The 13,757-nt window shown below is 41.6% G+C and overlaps 1 protein-coding gene across 1 annotated transcript in view; it reads right to left on the minus strand.

The window, feature by feature from the left end:
• CRYBG3 (crystallin beta-gamma domain containing 3) overlaps nt 1-13,757 on the minus strand; it is a 247,633-nt gene that overhangs the window by 52,480 nt on the left and 181,396 nt on the right. Inside the window, exons 13-14 of the mRNA XM_040338717.1 lie at nt 12,497-12,639; nt 5,342-5,468 (exon numbers count right to left, since the gene is read on the minus strand). Of these exons, the coding sequence (XP_040194651.1) occupies nt 5,342-5,468; nt 12,497-12,639 (270 nt within the window). The remainder of the gene's footprint in view (nt 1-5,341; nt 5,469-12,496; nt 12,640-13,757) is intronic.

Genomic DNA, 13,757 nt, shown 5'->3' on the forward strand with positions numbered 1-13,757 from the left:
ATATACCCAGTGAAGCGACTGGCCTCAGGTGACACATTAACCGCTTGCCGATATACGGCGTCAGAATGGCACCGCTGGCCAAAACAAAGTATGGGTACGTTGTTCCCTTTAAGAGCAGCCGAAGGCACGTGCCCACAGCACGTGGCCAGGCACGAGAGCCAAAACAGGGATTTGTGTGTGTAAACACACAAATCCCCTTTCTGTCAGGGGAGAAGGAGACATAGCATTTGTTCCTACTAAGTAGGAACAACGATATGTCTCCTCCCCCAGTCAGTCCTATCCCCATACAGTTAGAACACATCAAGGGAACATACATTTAACCCCTTGATCGCCCCCTAGTGTTAACCCCTTCCCTAAAGTGACATTTACACAGTAATCAGTGCATTTTTAGAGCTGAATAAATGTCAATGGTCCCAAAGATGTGTCAAAAGTGTCTCATCTGTCTGCCGCAATGTTGCAGTACTGCTAAAAATCTCAGATCACCGCCATTACTAGTAAAAAAATAATAATAATAAAAATGGCATAAATCTTTCCCAGTTTGTAGACACTATGGCCCGGATTCAGATAGATTTGTGTATCTATCTGCGGGCGCAACGTATCTCAGATACGTTACGCCGCCGTAACTTTGGGCGCAAGTTCCGTATGCAGAAAGAACTTGCGCCCTTAGTTACGGCGGCGTAACGTATGTGTGGCGGCGTAAGCCCGCCTAATTCAAATGGGGATGTTGGGGGCGTGTTTTATTTAAATTTAAGATGACCCCGCGTATTTTACGTTTTTTGTGAACGGCGCATGCGCCGTTCGTGAAAGAATTCCAGTGCGCATGCTCGAAATTACGCCGCAAAGCCTCATTGGTTTTGACGTGAACGTAACTTACGCAAAGCCCTATTCGTGAACAACTTACGCAAATGACGTCCGGGAACGACATCCATACTTAACATTAGCTACGCCTCATATAGCAGGGGTAACTTTACGCCGGAAAAAGCCTAACGTAAACGACGTAAAAAAATGCGCCGGCGGGACGTACGTTTCTAAATCGGCGTAAATACCTAATTAGCATATTACTTGCGTAACTATACGGAAGCGCCACCTAAAATATGCAGCCTAAGATACGACGGTGTAAGACACTTACGCCGGTTGGATCTTAGGGAAATCTATGCGTAACTGATTCTCTGAATCAGGCGCATAGATACGACGGCCCGTACTCAGAAATACGACGGCGTATCTGGGGATACGCCGTCGTATCTCGTATCTGAATCCGGGCCTATAACTTTTGCGCAAACCAATCAATATACGCTTATTACGATTATTTTACCAAAAATATGTAAAAAAATATATATTGGCCTAAACTGATAAAGAAATTTGTTTTTTAAAAACATTTTTGGGTATAATTATTACAGAAATGTTTTTTTTTTTTTTTTTTAAATCTAAATTGTCGCTCTTTTTTTGTTTATAGCACAACAAATAAAAACCGCAGAGGTGATTAAATGCCACCAAAAGAAAGCTCTATTTGAGGGCAGCATTGCATGACCACGCAATTGTCAGTTAAAGCAGTGCCAAATTGTAAAAAGTTCTCTGGTCAGGAAGGGGATAAAATCTTCCAGGGCTGAAGTGGTTAAGGTGAAACAAATCCTCCTACATAAGTTGTACCTGTCTATCTGCAGTCTTCTCTTCATCTGTTCAAAGTGCTGAATTTTTTAAAGCTTGCCTGAGATGTCAGAAAAAATGAGGTGGAGAGCTGAAGTTACACACTGCAGAGCTCAATGAGGAGAGCTCTAATGCCCCGTACACACCATCACTTTATGTGATGAAAAAAAACGACATTTTCTGTGAAGTAAAAAATGACATTTTTGAAACTTCAATTTTCAAAGACGAAGTTGCCTACACACCATCGTTTTTCTCACAATGCTCTAGCAAAGCGAGGTTACGTTCTCACCACTTTTTCCATTGAAGCTCGCTTCATAAGTAGCTTCTGGGCATGCGCGGGTGAAAAAACGTCGTTTTAAACAACGTTTTTTGCTACACACGGTCAATTTCAGTAAAAAATGACGTTTTGAAAAACGACACATAAAATTGAAGCATGCTTACATTTTTTTTGGTCGTTTTTTACAAGACATAAAACGAAGTTTTCCCCCACACACGGTCACTTAAAGTGACGTTTTTAAAAACGTCATTTTTTTTCATCACATAAAGTGATGGTGTGTACGCGGCATTAGAGCTGATTATTGGAAGAAAGGGATCCCCGTACAGCACACTGGAACAGAGCTGAAGCTGTCAATCAGCTGGTAGTTTTCCCCCTGTCACCATTTTTCTCTTGGAGTCAGGAAAACTTGTGAGAAGTGATTCATGCTGATAGAGGACTGAAGCAGCACAGAAAAGTGACACTTGGTGCTCTTAATTGAGACACACTATACAGGAGTATGCTTTGTTCATATTTTATGTCAGAGGTTTAGACCGCAATACATTGTCTAGGTATGTCCCCATAATAAATTGTTTTGGTAATTCTAAAGAGATTGTATGGTGCAAGGCCAACATAACCTCTACAAGAAAAGTCAGAACACAGATGGAACAAATGTTTTTCTGCAGTGTGAGCCACACAATTAGTACGTGGTACTCCACTCCAGAATAGTGCCCCAAGTTAACTGACAATACTTGCTACTTATAGAGCTCTCACCATGGGGACACAATGGCCCGGATTCAGAAAGACTTACGACGGACGTATCAGTAGATATGCCGTCGTAAGTCAGAATCCGCGCCGTCGCAACCTTAAGCGTATGCTCAAACTGAGTTACGCTTAAATGTTGCTAAGATACGACCGGCATAAGTCTCCTATGCCGTCGTATCTTAACTGCATATTTACGCTGGCCGCTAGGGGCGTGTACGCTGATTTACTCCCTAGAATATGTAAATCAGCTAGATACGCCTATTCACGAACGTACGCCCGGCCGTCGCAGTACAGATACGCCGTTTACGTAAGGCTTTTTCCGGCGTAAAATTACCCCTGCTATATGAGGCGCAGCCAATATTAAGTATGGACGTCGGGCCAGCGTCAAATTTTCCGTCGATTACGTCGTTTGCGTAAGTCGTTGGCGAATAGGGCTGTGCGCAATTTACGTTCACGTCGAAAGCATTGGCTTTTTGCGGGTTAATTTGGAGCATGCGCACTGGGATACTTTCACGGACGGCGCATGCGCCGTTCGGAAAAAGCGTCATTTACGTGGGGTCACAATAAATTTACATAAAACACGCCCACATCTTCCACATTAGAATTAGGCGGGCTTACGCCGGCCTATTTACGCTATGCCGCCGCAACTTACGGAGCAAGTGCTTTGTGAATACTGCACTTGCCTGTCAAAGTTGCAGAGGCGTAGCGTAAATAGGATACGTTACGCCCGCACACAAATACGCGCTCCCTACCTGAATCTGGCCAGTGAGTGTGATTGCTACTCAAGTGATTATTTGCTTGTGATATTTCAGTGTGATCGAAATACTAAACCTCACTTGAACATACAATACATTGGTTAATTTTTAAGCAGGAAATCATGATTGTCCTACAGTATGATCACTATGATAAAGCTACTAAGCCATCATGGTTGCACACTTTCCCAAATCATTCCTCCTACTGCTGTAGCACATCCCATAGCTTAAAACAAACATGTATCATATTTAATTTAAAAAAATGATCTTCTCTATTACTGACCCACACAAGTACAAACCTGCTAAAACATTAGCTGCATCGCTCCCCATAATCCCCCATAGTAAACATGTACTGCAGAACCATGGACAGCTCTAGTTATCTCTAGTGAGACAATTATCCACCCTTTTCCTTCCCAGCAAACACACACAATACATGCCAAACAAGAACAAGTCACATTTACTGATACAACATACACAATACAACCCACTGCTATGAAAATTCACAGGGGGATATAGTGAGAACATATATAGTAAAGCAGCCAGGCATTCACACTATAAAAAACATATGTAGTAAAACAGTCAGGAGTCCACAAATGCTTTAACAATTTGTTTTAAAGTGGATGTAAACCCAATTCATGTAATTTGAGCTGGGCACATATATTTGCAATATTTTTCTTTATTCCTGTAGCTCTCTCTTGGCCAGTTCCTCTGTTATCAGCCTGATAACTCCTGACAAATTCTCAGATACATCAGATAAAAGTAGTCTGACATTTCTGTCCAGGGAGGTTTCTATAAATAGATTAGCAGGGAGCTGGCCCTGTTACAAAACACCTCTGAGAGTCTCTGCCTATGATGAGAGGGAGTGTGTGCCTTTCCTCCAATCAGCAATGTTAGCTATCTTTGCTGTATGCCCTGAGATCACTCTCTGTGTTAAACAGGAAGAGAACATTTCCTAACACTTTCTAAACAGTATATAAACGTGAAGACAGCAGACATACATGTAAAACCTATGTAGGGAGATTTGGTTCATCTCTGTGTATCATCTGAGGCTGTTCACTTCACTGGGTGTATGGAGGGTTTACATCCACATTAAATACATTTACTGTCTAGATACATTACTTGATGTGACATTACATTTCAGCATAAAACACAGTTTTACTACATATTATCTGCGTGCAACAATGCCAACACACAAAACAGAAGAGGAGTTTTAAATAGTTTCTGCATGACCAATTGAAGTTTTCAGGTACTAACAAACAAAATATTAATATTATATAGTTGCTCCTTTTTTAAAGGCATTGTAAACATTTCTACCTTCTCCTGCATTAGTTGTGCATTGGTCATGTAGTTTCCTTGTGTCATTTGTTGCCCTGTATGCACAGCCTATAGTATAACAAATCTTTACATTCCTGTGTCAGCAGTTTTTGTTTGTATAGTAACGTGGTATTCGGCAGCATGGCACTGCACAGGTTAATGGATGACCTTTGTCTGTATTGTAAGAGTTTACACTTCCTATGAATAAACTATATATCCCACAATCCCTGGGTCTCTCCATCTAGTGCTCATGTAGGTGAGAGCTACACAGTAATTACATCTGACACAGACATAAACAGGCAGAGCATTCACAGTTAAAAAGAAAGCTTACCCTGCATCAAGAAAACTTTTTTTTTTAATACATTAGCACTATCATATCTGTGATGCAACTCAGAGAAGATGGGGGCATGCATTGGACGCTGTATGACCCAGGGAATTTATCACCACAAACAGCTACTTTAAACAGTAAAGACATTTAACAGTGTACATTGCCTTTAATTAAGCAGATCGTTCCTTTAAATAATTCAGTTCACCAATCAAACTATGACTATGTGTTCACAGGTATAAAAAATATTTTTTGCATAAACATGTAAAAAACATAGCAACAACTTACCAGCAGAACTGGTCGGATGGACATGATTGTATTGCTGCTTCCTCCCCAATCCACATGGGTCTTATATCGCCCTTTTTCTAGTATATACTGCTCACCACAATAATGTTTCTGCCGATATGCCACCCACCTATTAAAAAAGAGGAGAGTGACAGTTTATTTAATTCTGTCCAGTATAAGAAAATAATTTAACAGAAAAATCAACATCAGGAGGCTCCTGTGTGGAGGAATTTTGGTAAATCCATTCAGACCCTTCAGTGATCCCCCTCCAATGTGTACAGCCTATGATCAGACTGCAAGCCCTTGTCATGGCGTCACTTATGAATTTCCTACATGTGTGGAGAGTTTATTGGATTGGAATGCTCTTCTAAGGCTGGCCATAGACAGAGTGAATTTCTTTCCTGCAACCACAGGGGGTGGGGGGTGTCGGAGAACAACCACAAGCAATACTCGCATGTAAAATCCAGCAGGCTGGTTGTACTCTGTGAATTTAGCCTGCTAATACATGGTTTGAATCTCAGCCAGTTGTTGCTGAACCGGCCTAGATTCAAACCGTCTATGGCTGGTTTAGGAACGGCTCTTTGTTCCCGATATCAGTATAACTAATTGCATTGTTGCGATAAATCAGTGTTCTCCAAACTGGCCAGAGGGATGCATTAAGCTAAAAAACCTTCTGCCTTTACAACTCCTGTAAGCTTGGGAATAAAACCTGAAAGCTGGTTGGATTCTGTGCACAGCTGCACAAGATTTTGAACGCCCCTCATTGTGTGAAGAGTTTAATTAATCATTCATATAAAAAGCAAATTCCTGTTAATTTTTTTTATCTGCACATGACATAAACTAAACTAAAGACTAAAGTGAATCTTCACATCTATTATTAAGTAATTCTCCCCTCTTTTTAAATCGGCTTCGCTGAAAACTATGAACTCCCTATGTGGCTAATATTATCTCTGTTAAGAAAGACACAGAGCAATGAGCCGCTGAGAGCAAACTCCTTTCAAAGTGAAGCCAAGCATCCGCTGTCAGGTGTTCAGGAGGCCATGCTGCCGCCTTCTGAATGTCTTTTTTCCCCCTCTTCTTTGTGCCTAGTGGCAATTTTATATGGGACTAATGATTCAGAACCATAAGCCAAGCATTTGGGTTGCAGCACAGCCCCATTGACTTGAATGGCCACGTTTCAACTCAACATGACACATTAAATTTGCCACGATGCAAAGCAGCACTGGCATGTGAACAGCACCTTCATCTGTATTATAGGCTGTAGGTGGGTGGTCAGAAGGTGGTAAAGCCTTAAAGTGGATGTAAACCCCCCCAAAAAATATTTTTTTTTTTTATGTCACAATGTAGAGAATACGATTTCCTATCATCTGTGCCCAGTCTTGCCACACAGAGTTAATCCAGCTCTGAGTAATCCTCTTTTATTGTTCAGTGAAAATTAACAGACTTCCAGATAAAAACCTGTCTAAATAAAAAGTCCTTTCCGTCCCCTTGCTTCGAGTGACATACATTACCTCTCACAATGAACTGTGGATCACCCCCCATATTATGATAAACATCCAGGAATGTGCATGTGTCCAAGCTAGTGCACGAGATATGTAAAAACCCTTTCACTCGAAGCAAGGGGACGGAAAGGATTTTTTATTTAGACAGGTTTTTGGGTTTACATCCACTTTAAGCTTAACCACCGTTTATACTGCCCGTATGAAAGAAGCCTGAAAGTACAAAATACTTTCCCTTTAATGATAACATCAATAACAATTGTTCTTGGGAAAGTCTAAACTGCTTTATTTATAGCTACTTTCCAGTCAGACATGACATTCTTGTATTTTAACTGATTTGGAAGACAGTATATGTGATAAATCGCTGTCTCGTCTGTTGTAAGTCTTCAAATCTGATCCGGCAACATTTTACTGGTTGATGCACCACCCTACCACTGAGCCAACATAGCCTCACCCTAACATAATGGCATGGGACAAGGACGCAGCACAACAAAGATTCACGTAACAAGAAGTCCTGGTTGCAGTCACATTATACATAGGTACAGTTGCAACACTGTCAGTGAATGACCCTGTCTGTTTCCTAAAGTTGTTCTTTAAAAGTATGGCAACCCTTAGCAGCCAATCACAATGCAGCTTTTAGTGTTTCAGAGACTTAAGCCTCGTACACTGACCGAGGAACTCGACGGGCGAAACACATCATTTTCCTCGTCGAGTTCCTTGTTAGGCTGTCGAGGAACTCGACAAGGCAAGTTTCTCCATTCCCGTCGAGGAAATAGAGAACTTGCTCTCTTTTTGGCTCGTCGAGTTTCTCGACGAAAATGTACACACGACCGGTTTCCTCTGCAAAAAAATATCTCCCAGCAAGTTTCTTGCTGGTTTTTGCCGAGAAACTTGTCGTGTGTACGAGGCCTTAAAGCGGAAGTAAACCCATCCATAAGACAGTTTCATTTATGTCACGTGCCGGAAATGTAACACTCCCATTGGTTGTGCTCTAATGCCCTTAACACACGATCGGAATTTCCGATGAAAAAAGTCAGAGGGAATTCATCAGCGGATCTTCCGACCGTGTGTGGGCCCCATCTGACTTTTTTCTGTCGGAGTTTAGAAATAGAACATGTTTATTTTTTTCCGATGGAAAAAAATCCTATCGGAAATTCCAATCGTCTGTGTGGAACTCAGACGGAGAAAAAAAACACGCATGCTCAGAATCAAGTCGACGCATACTCGGAAGCATTGAACTTCATTTTTCTCGGCTCATCGTAAGTGTTTTACGTCACCGCGTTTTGGACGGTCGGAATTTGGTCTGACAGTGTGTATGCAAGACAGCTTGAACGGAATTCTGACGGATTTTATCGGAAATTCCGATTGTGTGTACAAGGCATCAGCCAAACTGTCAAACTATCCAATGGCTGGTGTCATAACTGATCACAAGCACAGCATCATGGCAGTTGTAGATTAAACAGAGGTAAAGATGGCAGCTTCCTTGGCTGAAAACGATAGGGGGGTTTACTTACACTAAGTTTTTACTGAACTGGAAAAGCTCCTCTCCTTTGACCTTAAAAAGAGCTTTTGAGTTGTCAAACATCACAGCGAGTCAATTATGAGATTTGTACCAGGTTTACCAAACATTTGTTTAATTGTTTCACAGTTCCCAAGTTTTATCTCTCTGTACATCTTGTTTTGTTATTAAGATACCTCCGTTTCATGGGCACTGATTAGCCAAGCATCATTAATGGGAAATACACTATAAAGCTTAACGACATGAAGCTGTAGTTTGCCATCAGTTGGGAATTGCAATTTCCAGCATTATAAGGCTTTAGCAGCCCACAGCAGAAAGAGAATTACTCAGTACGTGTTGGTATTCACTATATTTGTGCAGGAAACTGGCTTTCCTGGTAGGTATATGAACTTTTAATATCAGTATTTCTTTTATAATATAATCAGTTTAGGCTCATACTATATGGAGTGTCTGAATTCTCCCCATTAGCAGCCCATTCAGTGCCTTCCTTCCATGTTCTAACCTTTTTAGTGACAAGAAGGGGGGAAATTCCATTGATTGTTAGGAAACAGCTGGTTCTTTTGTACCTGGGGCTCAATGTGATGTAAGGCCCCAATTACACTTGTGCATTTCTGGTGCAGTTAAAAGAAAAACGACGTTCTCTTTCTCTTGCTTTTTCCATGTGTGAGTGTGTCTAGTTTTTTTGCCCGCGCACTTCTTCTCCCAATAAAATATTATAGTTTTTCCAGCCCTTCCATATAGTTGTTTACTGAGGCTCCCTGTGCCTCTGTCCTGGTAAAATTGACTTAGTACAAAGTGGGGTATGCCTGTACATGCTTCACACAGGTTTTTTTGTCTTGCTACCTAGTAAGCCATTGAAAATACTGGGGTAGATTCAGGTACATTTGCGCATTTTTTACGGAGGCGCAGCGCACCGTTTTGCCGATGCGCCTCCGTAAATTACCTGCGCTACGCTTGATTCACGGAGCAGTAGCTCCGAAAATTGCGTGGGCACTCCTGAAAAATGCCCGGCGTAATCGTGCATAATTTAAATGATCCCGTAGGGGGCGTGGATCATTTAAATTAGGCGCGTTCCCGCGCCGAGCATAGTGCGCATGCTCCGTCGGGAAACTTTCCCGACGTGCATTGCGGTAAATGACGTCGCAAGGACGTCATTTGCTTCAAAGTGAACGTGAATGGCGTCCAGCGCCATTCACGATTCACTTACGCAAACAACGTAATTTTCAAATTTCGCGACGCGGGAACGACGGCTATACGTAGCATTGGCTGCCCCTGCTAATAGCATGGGCAGCCTTCAGCAAAAACCCACGTACGCAAACGACGTAAACTGCGCACGCAGGGCGCGCGTACGGTTGTGAATCGGCGTTAGTATGCAATTTGCATACTCTACGCTGACCACAACGGGAACGCCACCTAGCGGCCTGCGTAAGAATGCAGCCTAAGATATGACGGCATAAGGAGCCTTATGCCAGTCATATTTTAGGCTGCAGTCGGCGTATCAAGGTTCCTGAATCAGGAGCATTTGATACGCCGGGGCAAGTAAGCAATTGCGCTGCGTAACTATGGTTACGCAGACGCAATTGCTCTCTGAATCTACCCCACTGTATGTATAATGCTGTCATTTATACTTTTGATCTAACTTTTGCTGTGTGTATACTTTCGTCAGGACTAAGGATTGCACGTTTGTCGCCCAATGGGCTATTGTGTGTGCAATTGTTTTCTACTGTATTTCGATTTTTGCTGTGCCTCTACGTTGCTTGAACACAGATGGCTTCGTATTTGTTGATACTGTTTAGTCATGTAGAACTCTATAGTTGACGTTAACAAAAAATAAAGAAAAAAATGCATATCAAATGTACTAGCAACGTGAACACTGCATGCTGAGATGCAAAATAGTATTCTTGCTTTATAAAAATAGCCAACAGGAACACGTCATACTGATACATTTTAGGGCACAGTGAAATGTAAAAAATCTAACGTGTGATAAGATCTTTGGCATCATGGTCAATAAAAATGGAATCACATGACGAAAACACAGACCCCATAATGGAACGATAATGATAATAAACGGCTATAATGGCATTAGCCTTATTGTGTATTTGATTGCGGATTCACAGCCATTCATCTGCATAAAAAATGCACAAGGGTAAATGGAGACATAGTTTGAGAGATTTAATGGTCAGCAGGACCCAAAGGAATGTTGAAATGGAAACTCAAGGAGGTGAGAGGAGTAGATGGATTAAGCAGTTAACATATTGTATTACTTACTTATCCCTTTCCTAAACCTACAGTCATTACCTTGAGGTGATACATATAAGTGGTGACTTGTGATCCTTCATTGATTTCCCTGGAAATCTTTAGAAGACCGACAATATGGTAACATTATTTTTAAGACTTAAAGGATAAGTTCAGCTTTCTTAAAGATAATAATAAATGCACATATTTTAAGAGAAAAAAAATGTACATTCATTATTTTTTTCCTGCACAAGACTGGAAAGCATTGCACCCCTGGTCAGTGGATCCGGGGTGCAATGTCAGGCTTTTGCAGACAAGCCCTGCAGCTTTCTGCCTGTACCTTCATACGGGTAGTCTGTTGAAAGCTGCAGGGCTTGTGACTAATCTGCAAGAGCGGCTCATCAGTGCCCTCATAGTTCATTCAGAACTACAAGCCACCACGGCTGATAATACTTGTTGTTCATTCATTCACAGGAACTGTATTCAAAAAAGTGATGGAGAGAAGATCCTCTGCTTGCTGTCACACTGAAAGGGGGATTAGGGGGATTGGAGGAACTGGTGGCAGAAGCTGGAACATGTTACATGTTTGACCCTAAATATATGGGTGGACCATGTAGCATGTTCCAAAAGGTGAACCTAGCCTTTAAAATGGGACTCCTGTTAAAACCTTTTTTTTGTGTGGTTCTGGGTGCAATAGGGAATGGAAAGGACATTCTTCAGATTATATATATATATATATATATATATATAAAAATATATATATATATATATATATATATATTGATCATTGTCTACACTGTGATTTATTTATTACAAGTATTTATATAGCAGCAACAATGTACATAGTGCTTTACATACTGTATATACGCCGTCACTTCTTCCCCACTATATTGGTCCATTGCAGTCCCACTGAAAACCTCCCTAATGTACCTCTCCGCCTTGTGTTTAGACACAACATTTCCTCCACCCTTGTGCTGATATAGATACCTGCGTAGACACCTGCGGGTGGCTCGGGTATCTATGCCCGGAAATGGGGGACAAAATACCTGTATTACACAGGTATCTGCTCCCCCCGAGGGGGGAAGGGTTCCGAAAAGTGGAAGTTCCATTTTTGGGTGGAACTCCGCTTTAGGCCTCGTACAAACAATACGATTGTTGGCAAACTGAGCGTCTGATTTTTGTCTTAAGGGTGTGTTCCAGGATCTTGTCTTGCATACTAACGGTACACAATTGTCGTGCAACAAACACGAACGTAGTGACACACTACGACGAATTTAAGCTCTTGAGCGCCACCCTTTGGGCCCCTTCTGTTAATTTCGTGTTTGGTGAGCACTGATTCCGAAGCATGCATGTTTGTACTTTATACTTTTGCGTGACGGATTTGTGTACTGACCATCAGAAAATCTGACAACAAACAGTTGTTTGTCCGTAGCATGTCATCCAACATTTGTTGGCCGAAAGTTGGACAATTGTCAAAAGGAGCGTACCAACGGTCAGATTCTAGGACAACAGTCTGCCAACAATCGGATCGTGTGTATGAGGCTTTAGTGTTTGCAAAACTGGAAACCCACAATGTATATAAAAATTGCATTGATAACAAAAACGTATTATTGAGTAAGAATTTTCGGAACACCGTAAGAACCATTTAAAAGTCCTGATTTCAGTAAATGCATTAACACGTAACTCAGATGCTTTACAGGTAGTGTAAAAGGCAATGGATGAACACACTACAGAGAGGAAATTGCCTTTATGTACTTTTATTAATAGAGCATGGTTATGATATGACACAGATAAGTGTTAGCAGCATAGAGGAGAATGCAGCGCATATTGTAAGATAATAGACACAAGGAACTCTCCTGATGATCTAGTGTGAAAATGTCACCTATTTTTCAGAATTCTACTCACATTCCTTTCTTCACGTGAATACACTGTGGTCTGGTGTTGTATCCGGCCAGTTCCAGATCTGGGATTGCCTGATTGAAGAGATCCACATGCTTTCCATCCTCTGAATCTGACTCCAACAAAGAGACAGATGCTTCCAAAAAGTTCTAAATTGAAAACAATATTTTGCCAGTAATTACATTTTGGGAGGATATAAAACCTGAACAGAAACTTTTTCTTTTCTTTTTTCAGTACAACACAATTAACAATGCTTACTGGGGTTGGAAGTGTCACGTGGAAGCGACCCCTACATACTAGTTCCTCTGACCCCAGCCAGGACAGTGAATCAACCATTCAGCTTCACCCTGATTGATGTACCTGCCATGAATTAGTATTCAGAAAGGCTCGATTCACATCTATTCATGTTGCTTTTGAGCGTTTCTGCAGTGCTTTTTGCGGTGCTTACAGCGTTTTTGGACACGTGTTTTTACGTGTTTTTTTTGTTTTACACTGTATATAGCTGGTTGCTAAGAAAGGGGCCGGGAAGCCGGCCGCCGTGTCCTTAACAACCGATGAGTCATCATTTTTTGTAAAAAAAAAAGAAAGAATGTCGGTTGTGAAGGAACCGGCCCCCTCCTTATTTGAGGAATAGTAATTCTAAACCAGGTAGTAACAGAGTGGTATTCTCGACTGGATAAGAATGTGTGCATCAAGCTGGAGTCTTTTTGCAAGTAAAATACTAATTTATTTAATTTACGTTGACGTATTATGATGGATGTCTCTCTGGGGTATTATATCTTGGTAGGGGTGGGTGGAGGGGGCTCAACATTTTTTGTATCCTTACAATTACGGTATGGTGGCGAGCTGCACCTCATTGTTCTTGGGTATCAACCCTTCTCCTGGTGGAGACTTTAGCCTCGTACACACGATCAGATTTTCCGCAGACAAAGAGTCAGACTTTTGTCCGAAGGGTGTGTGCCTGGATTTTGTCTTGGATACAAATGGCACACAATTGTCGGCCAACATACACGAACGTGGTGATGTACTAGACGTACTATGTGGTTTTTCATCTCTTGAGTGCCACCCTTTGGGCACCTTCTGCTAATGTCGTGTTTGGTGAGCATTGATTCCGAGCATGCATGTTTGTACTTTGGACTTTTGTCTGACGGACTTGTGTACACACTGTCGGAAAATCTGACACCAGTCTGTCAACCCACAATTCTCGTCGGAAAATCCGATAGTGTGTACGAGGCTTTTAGGTTGTGCATAATTGACGAGGCAAATG

Source organism: Rana temporaria, chromosome 2 (genome assembly GCF_905171775.1).
Source record: "Rana temporaria chromosome 2, aRanTem1.1, whole genome shotgun sequence".
Taxonomy (NCBI): Eukaryota; Metazoa; Chordata; class Amphibia; order Anura; family Ranidae; genus Rana; species Rana temporaria.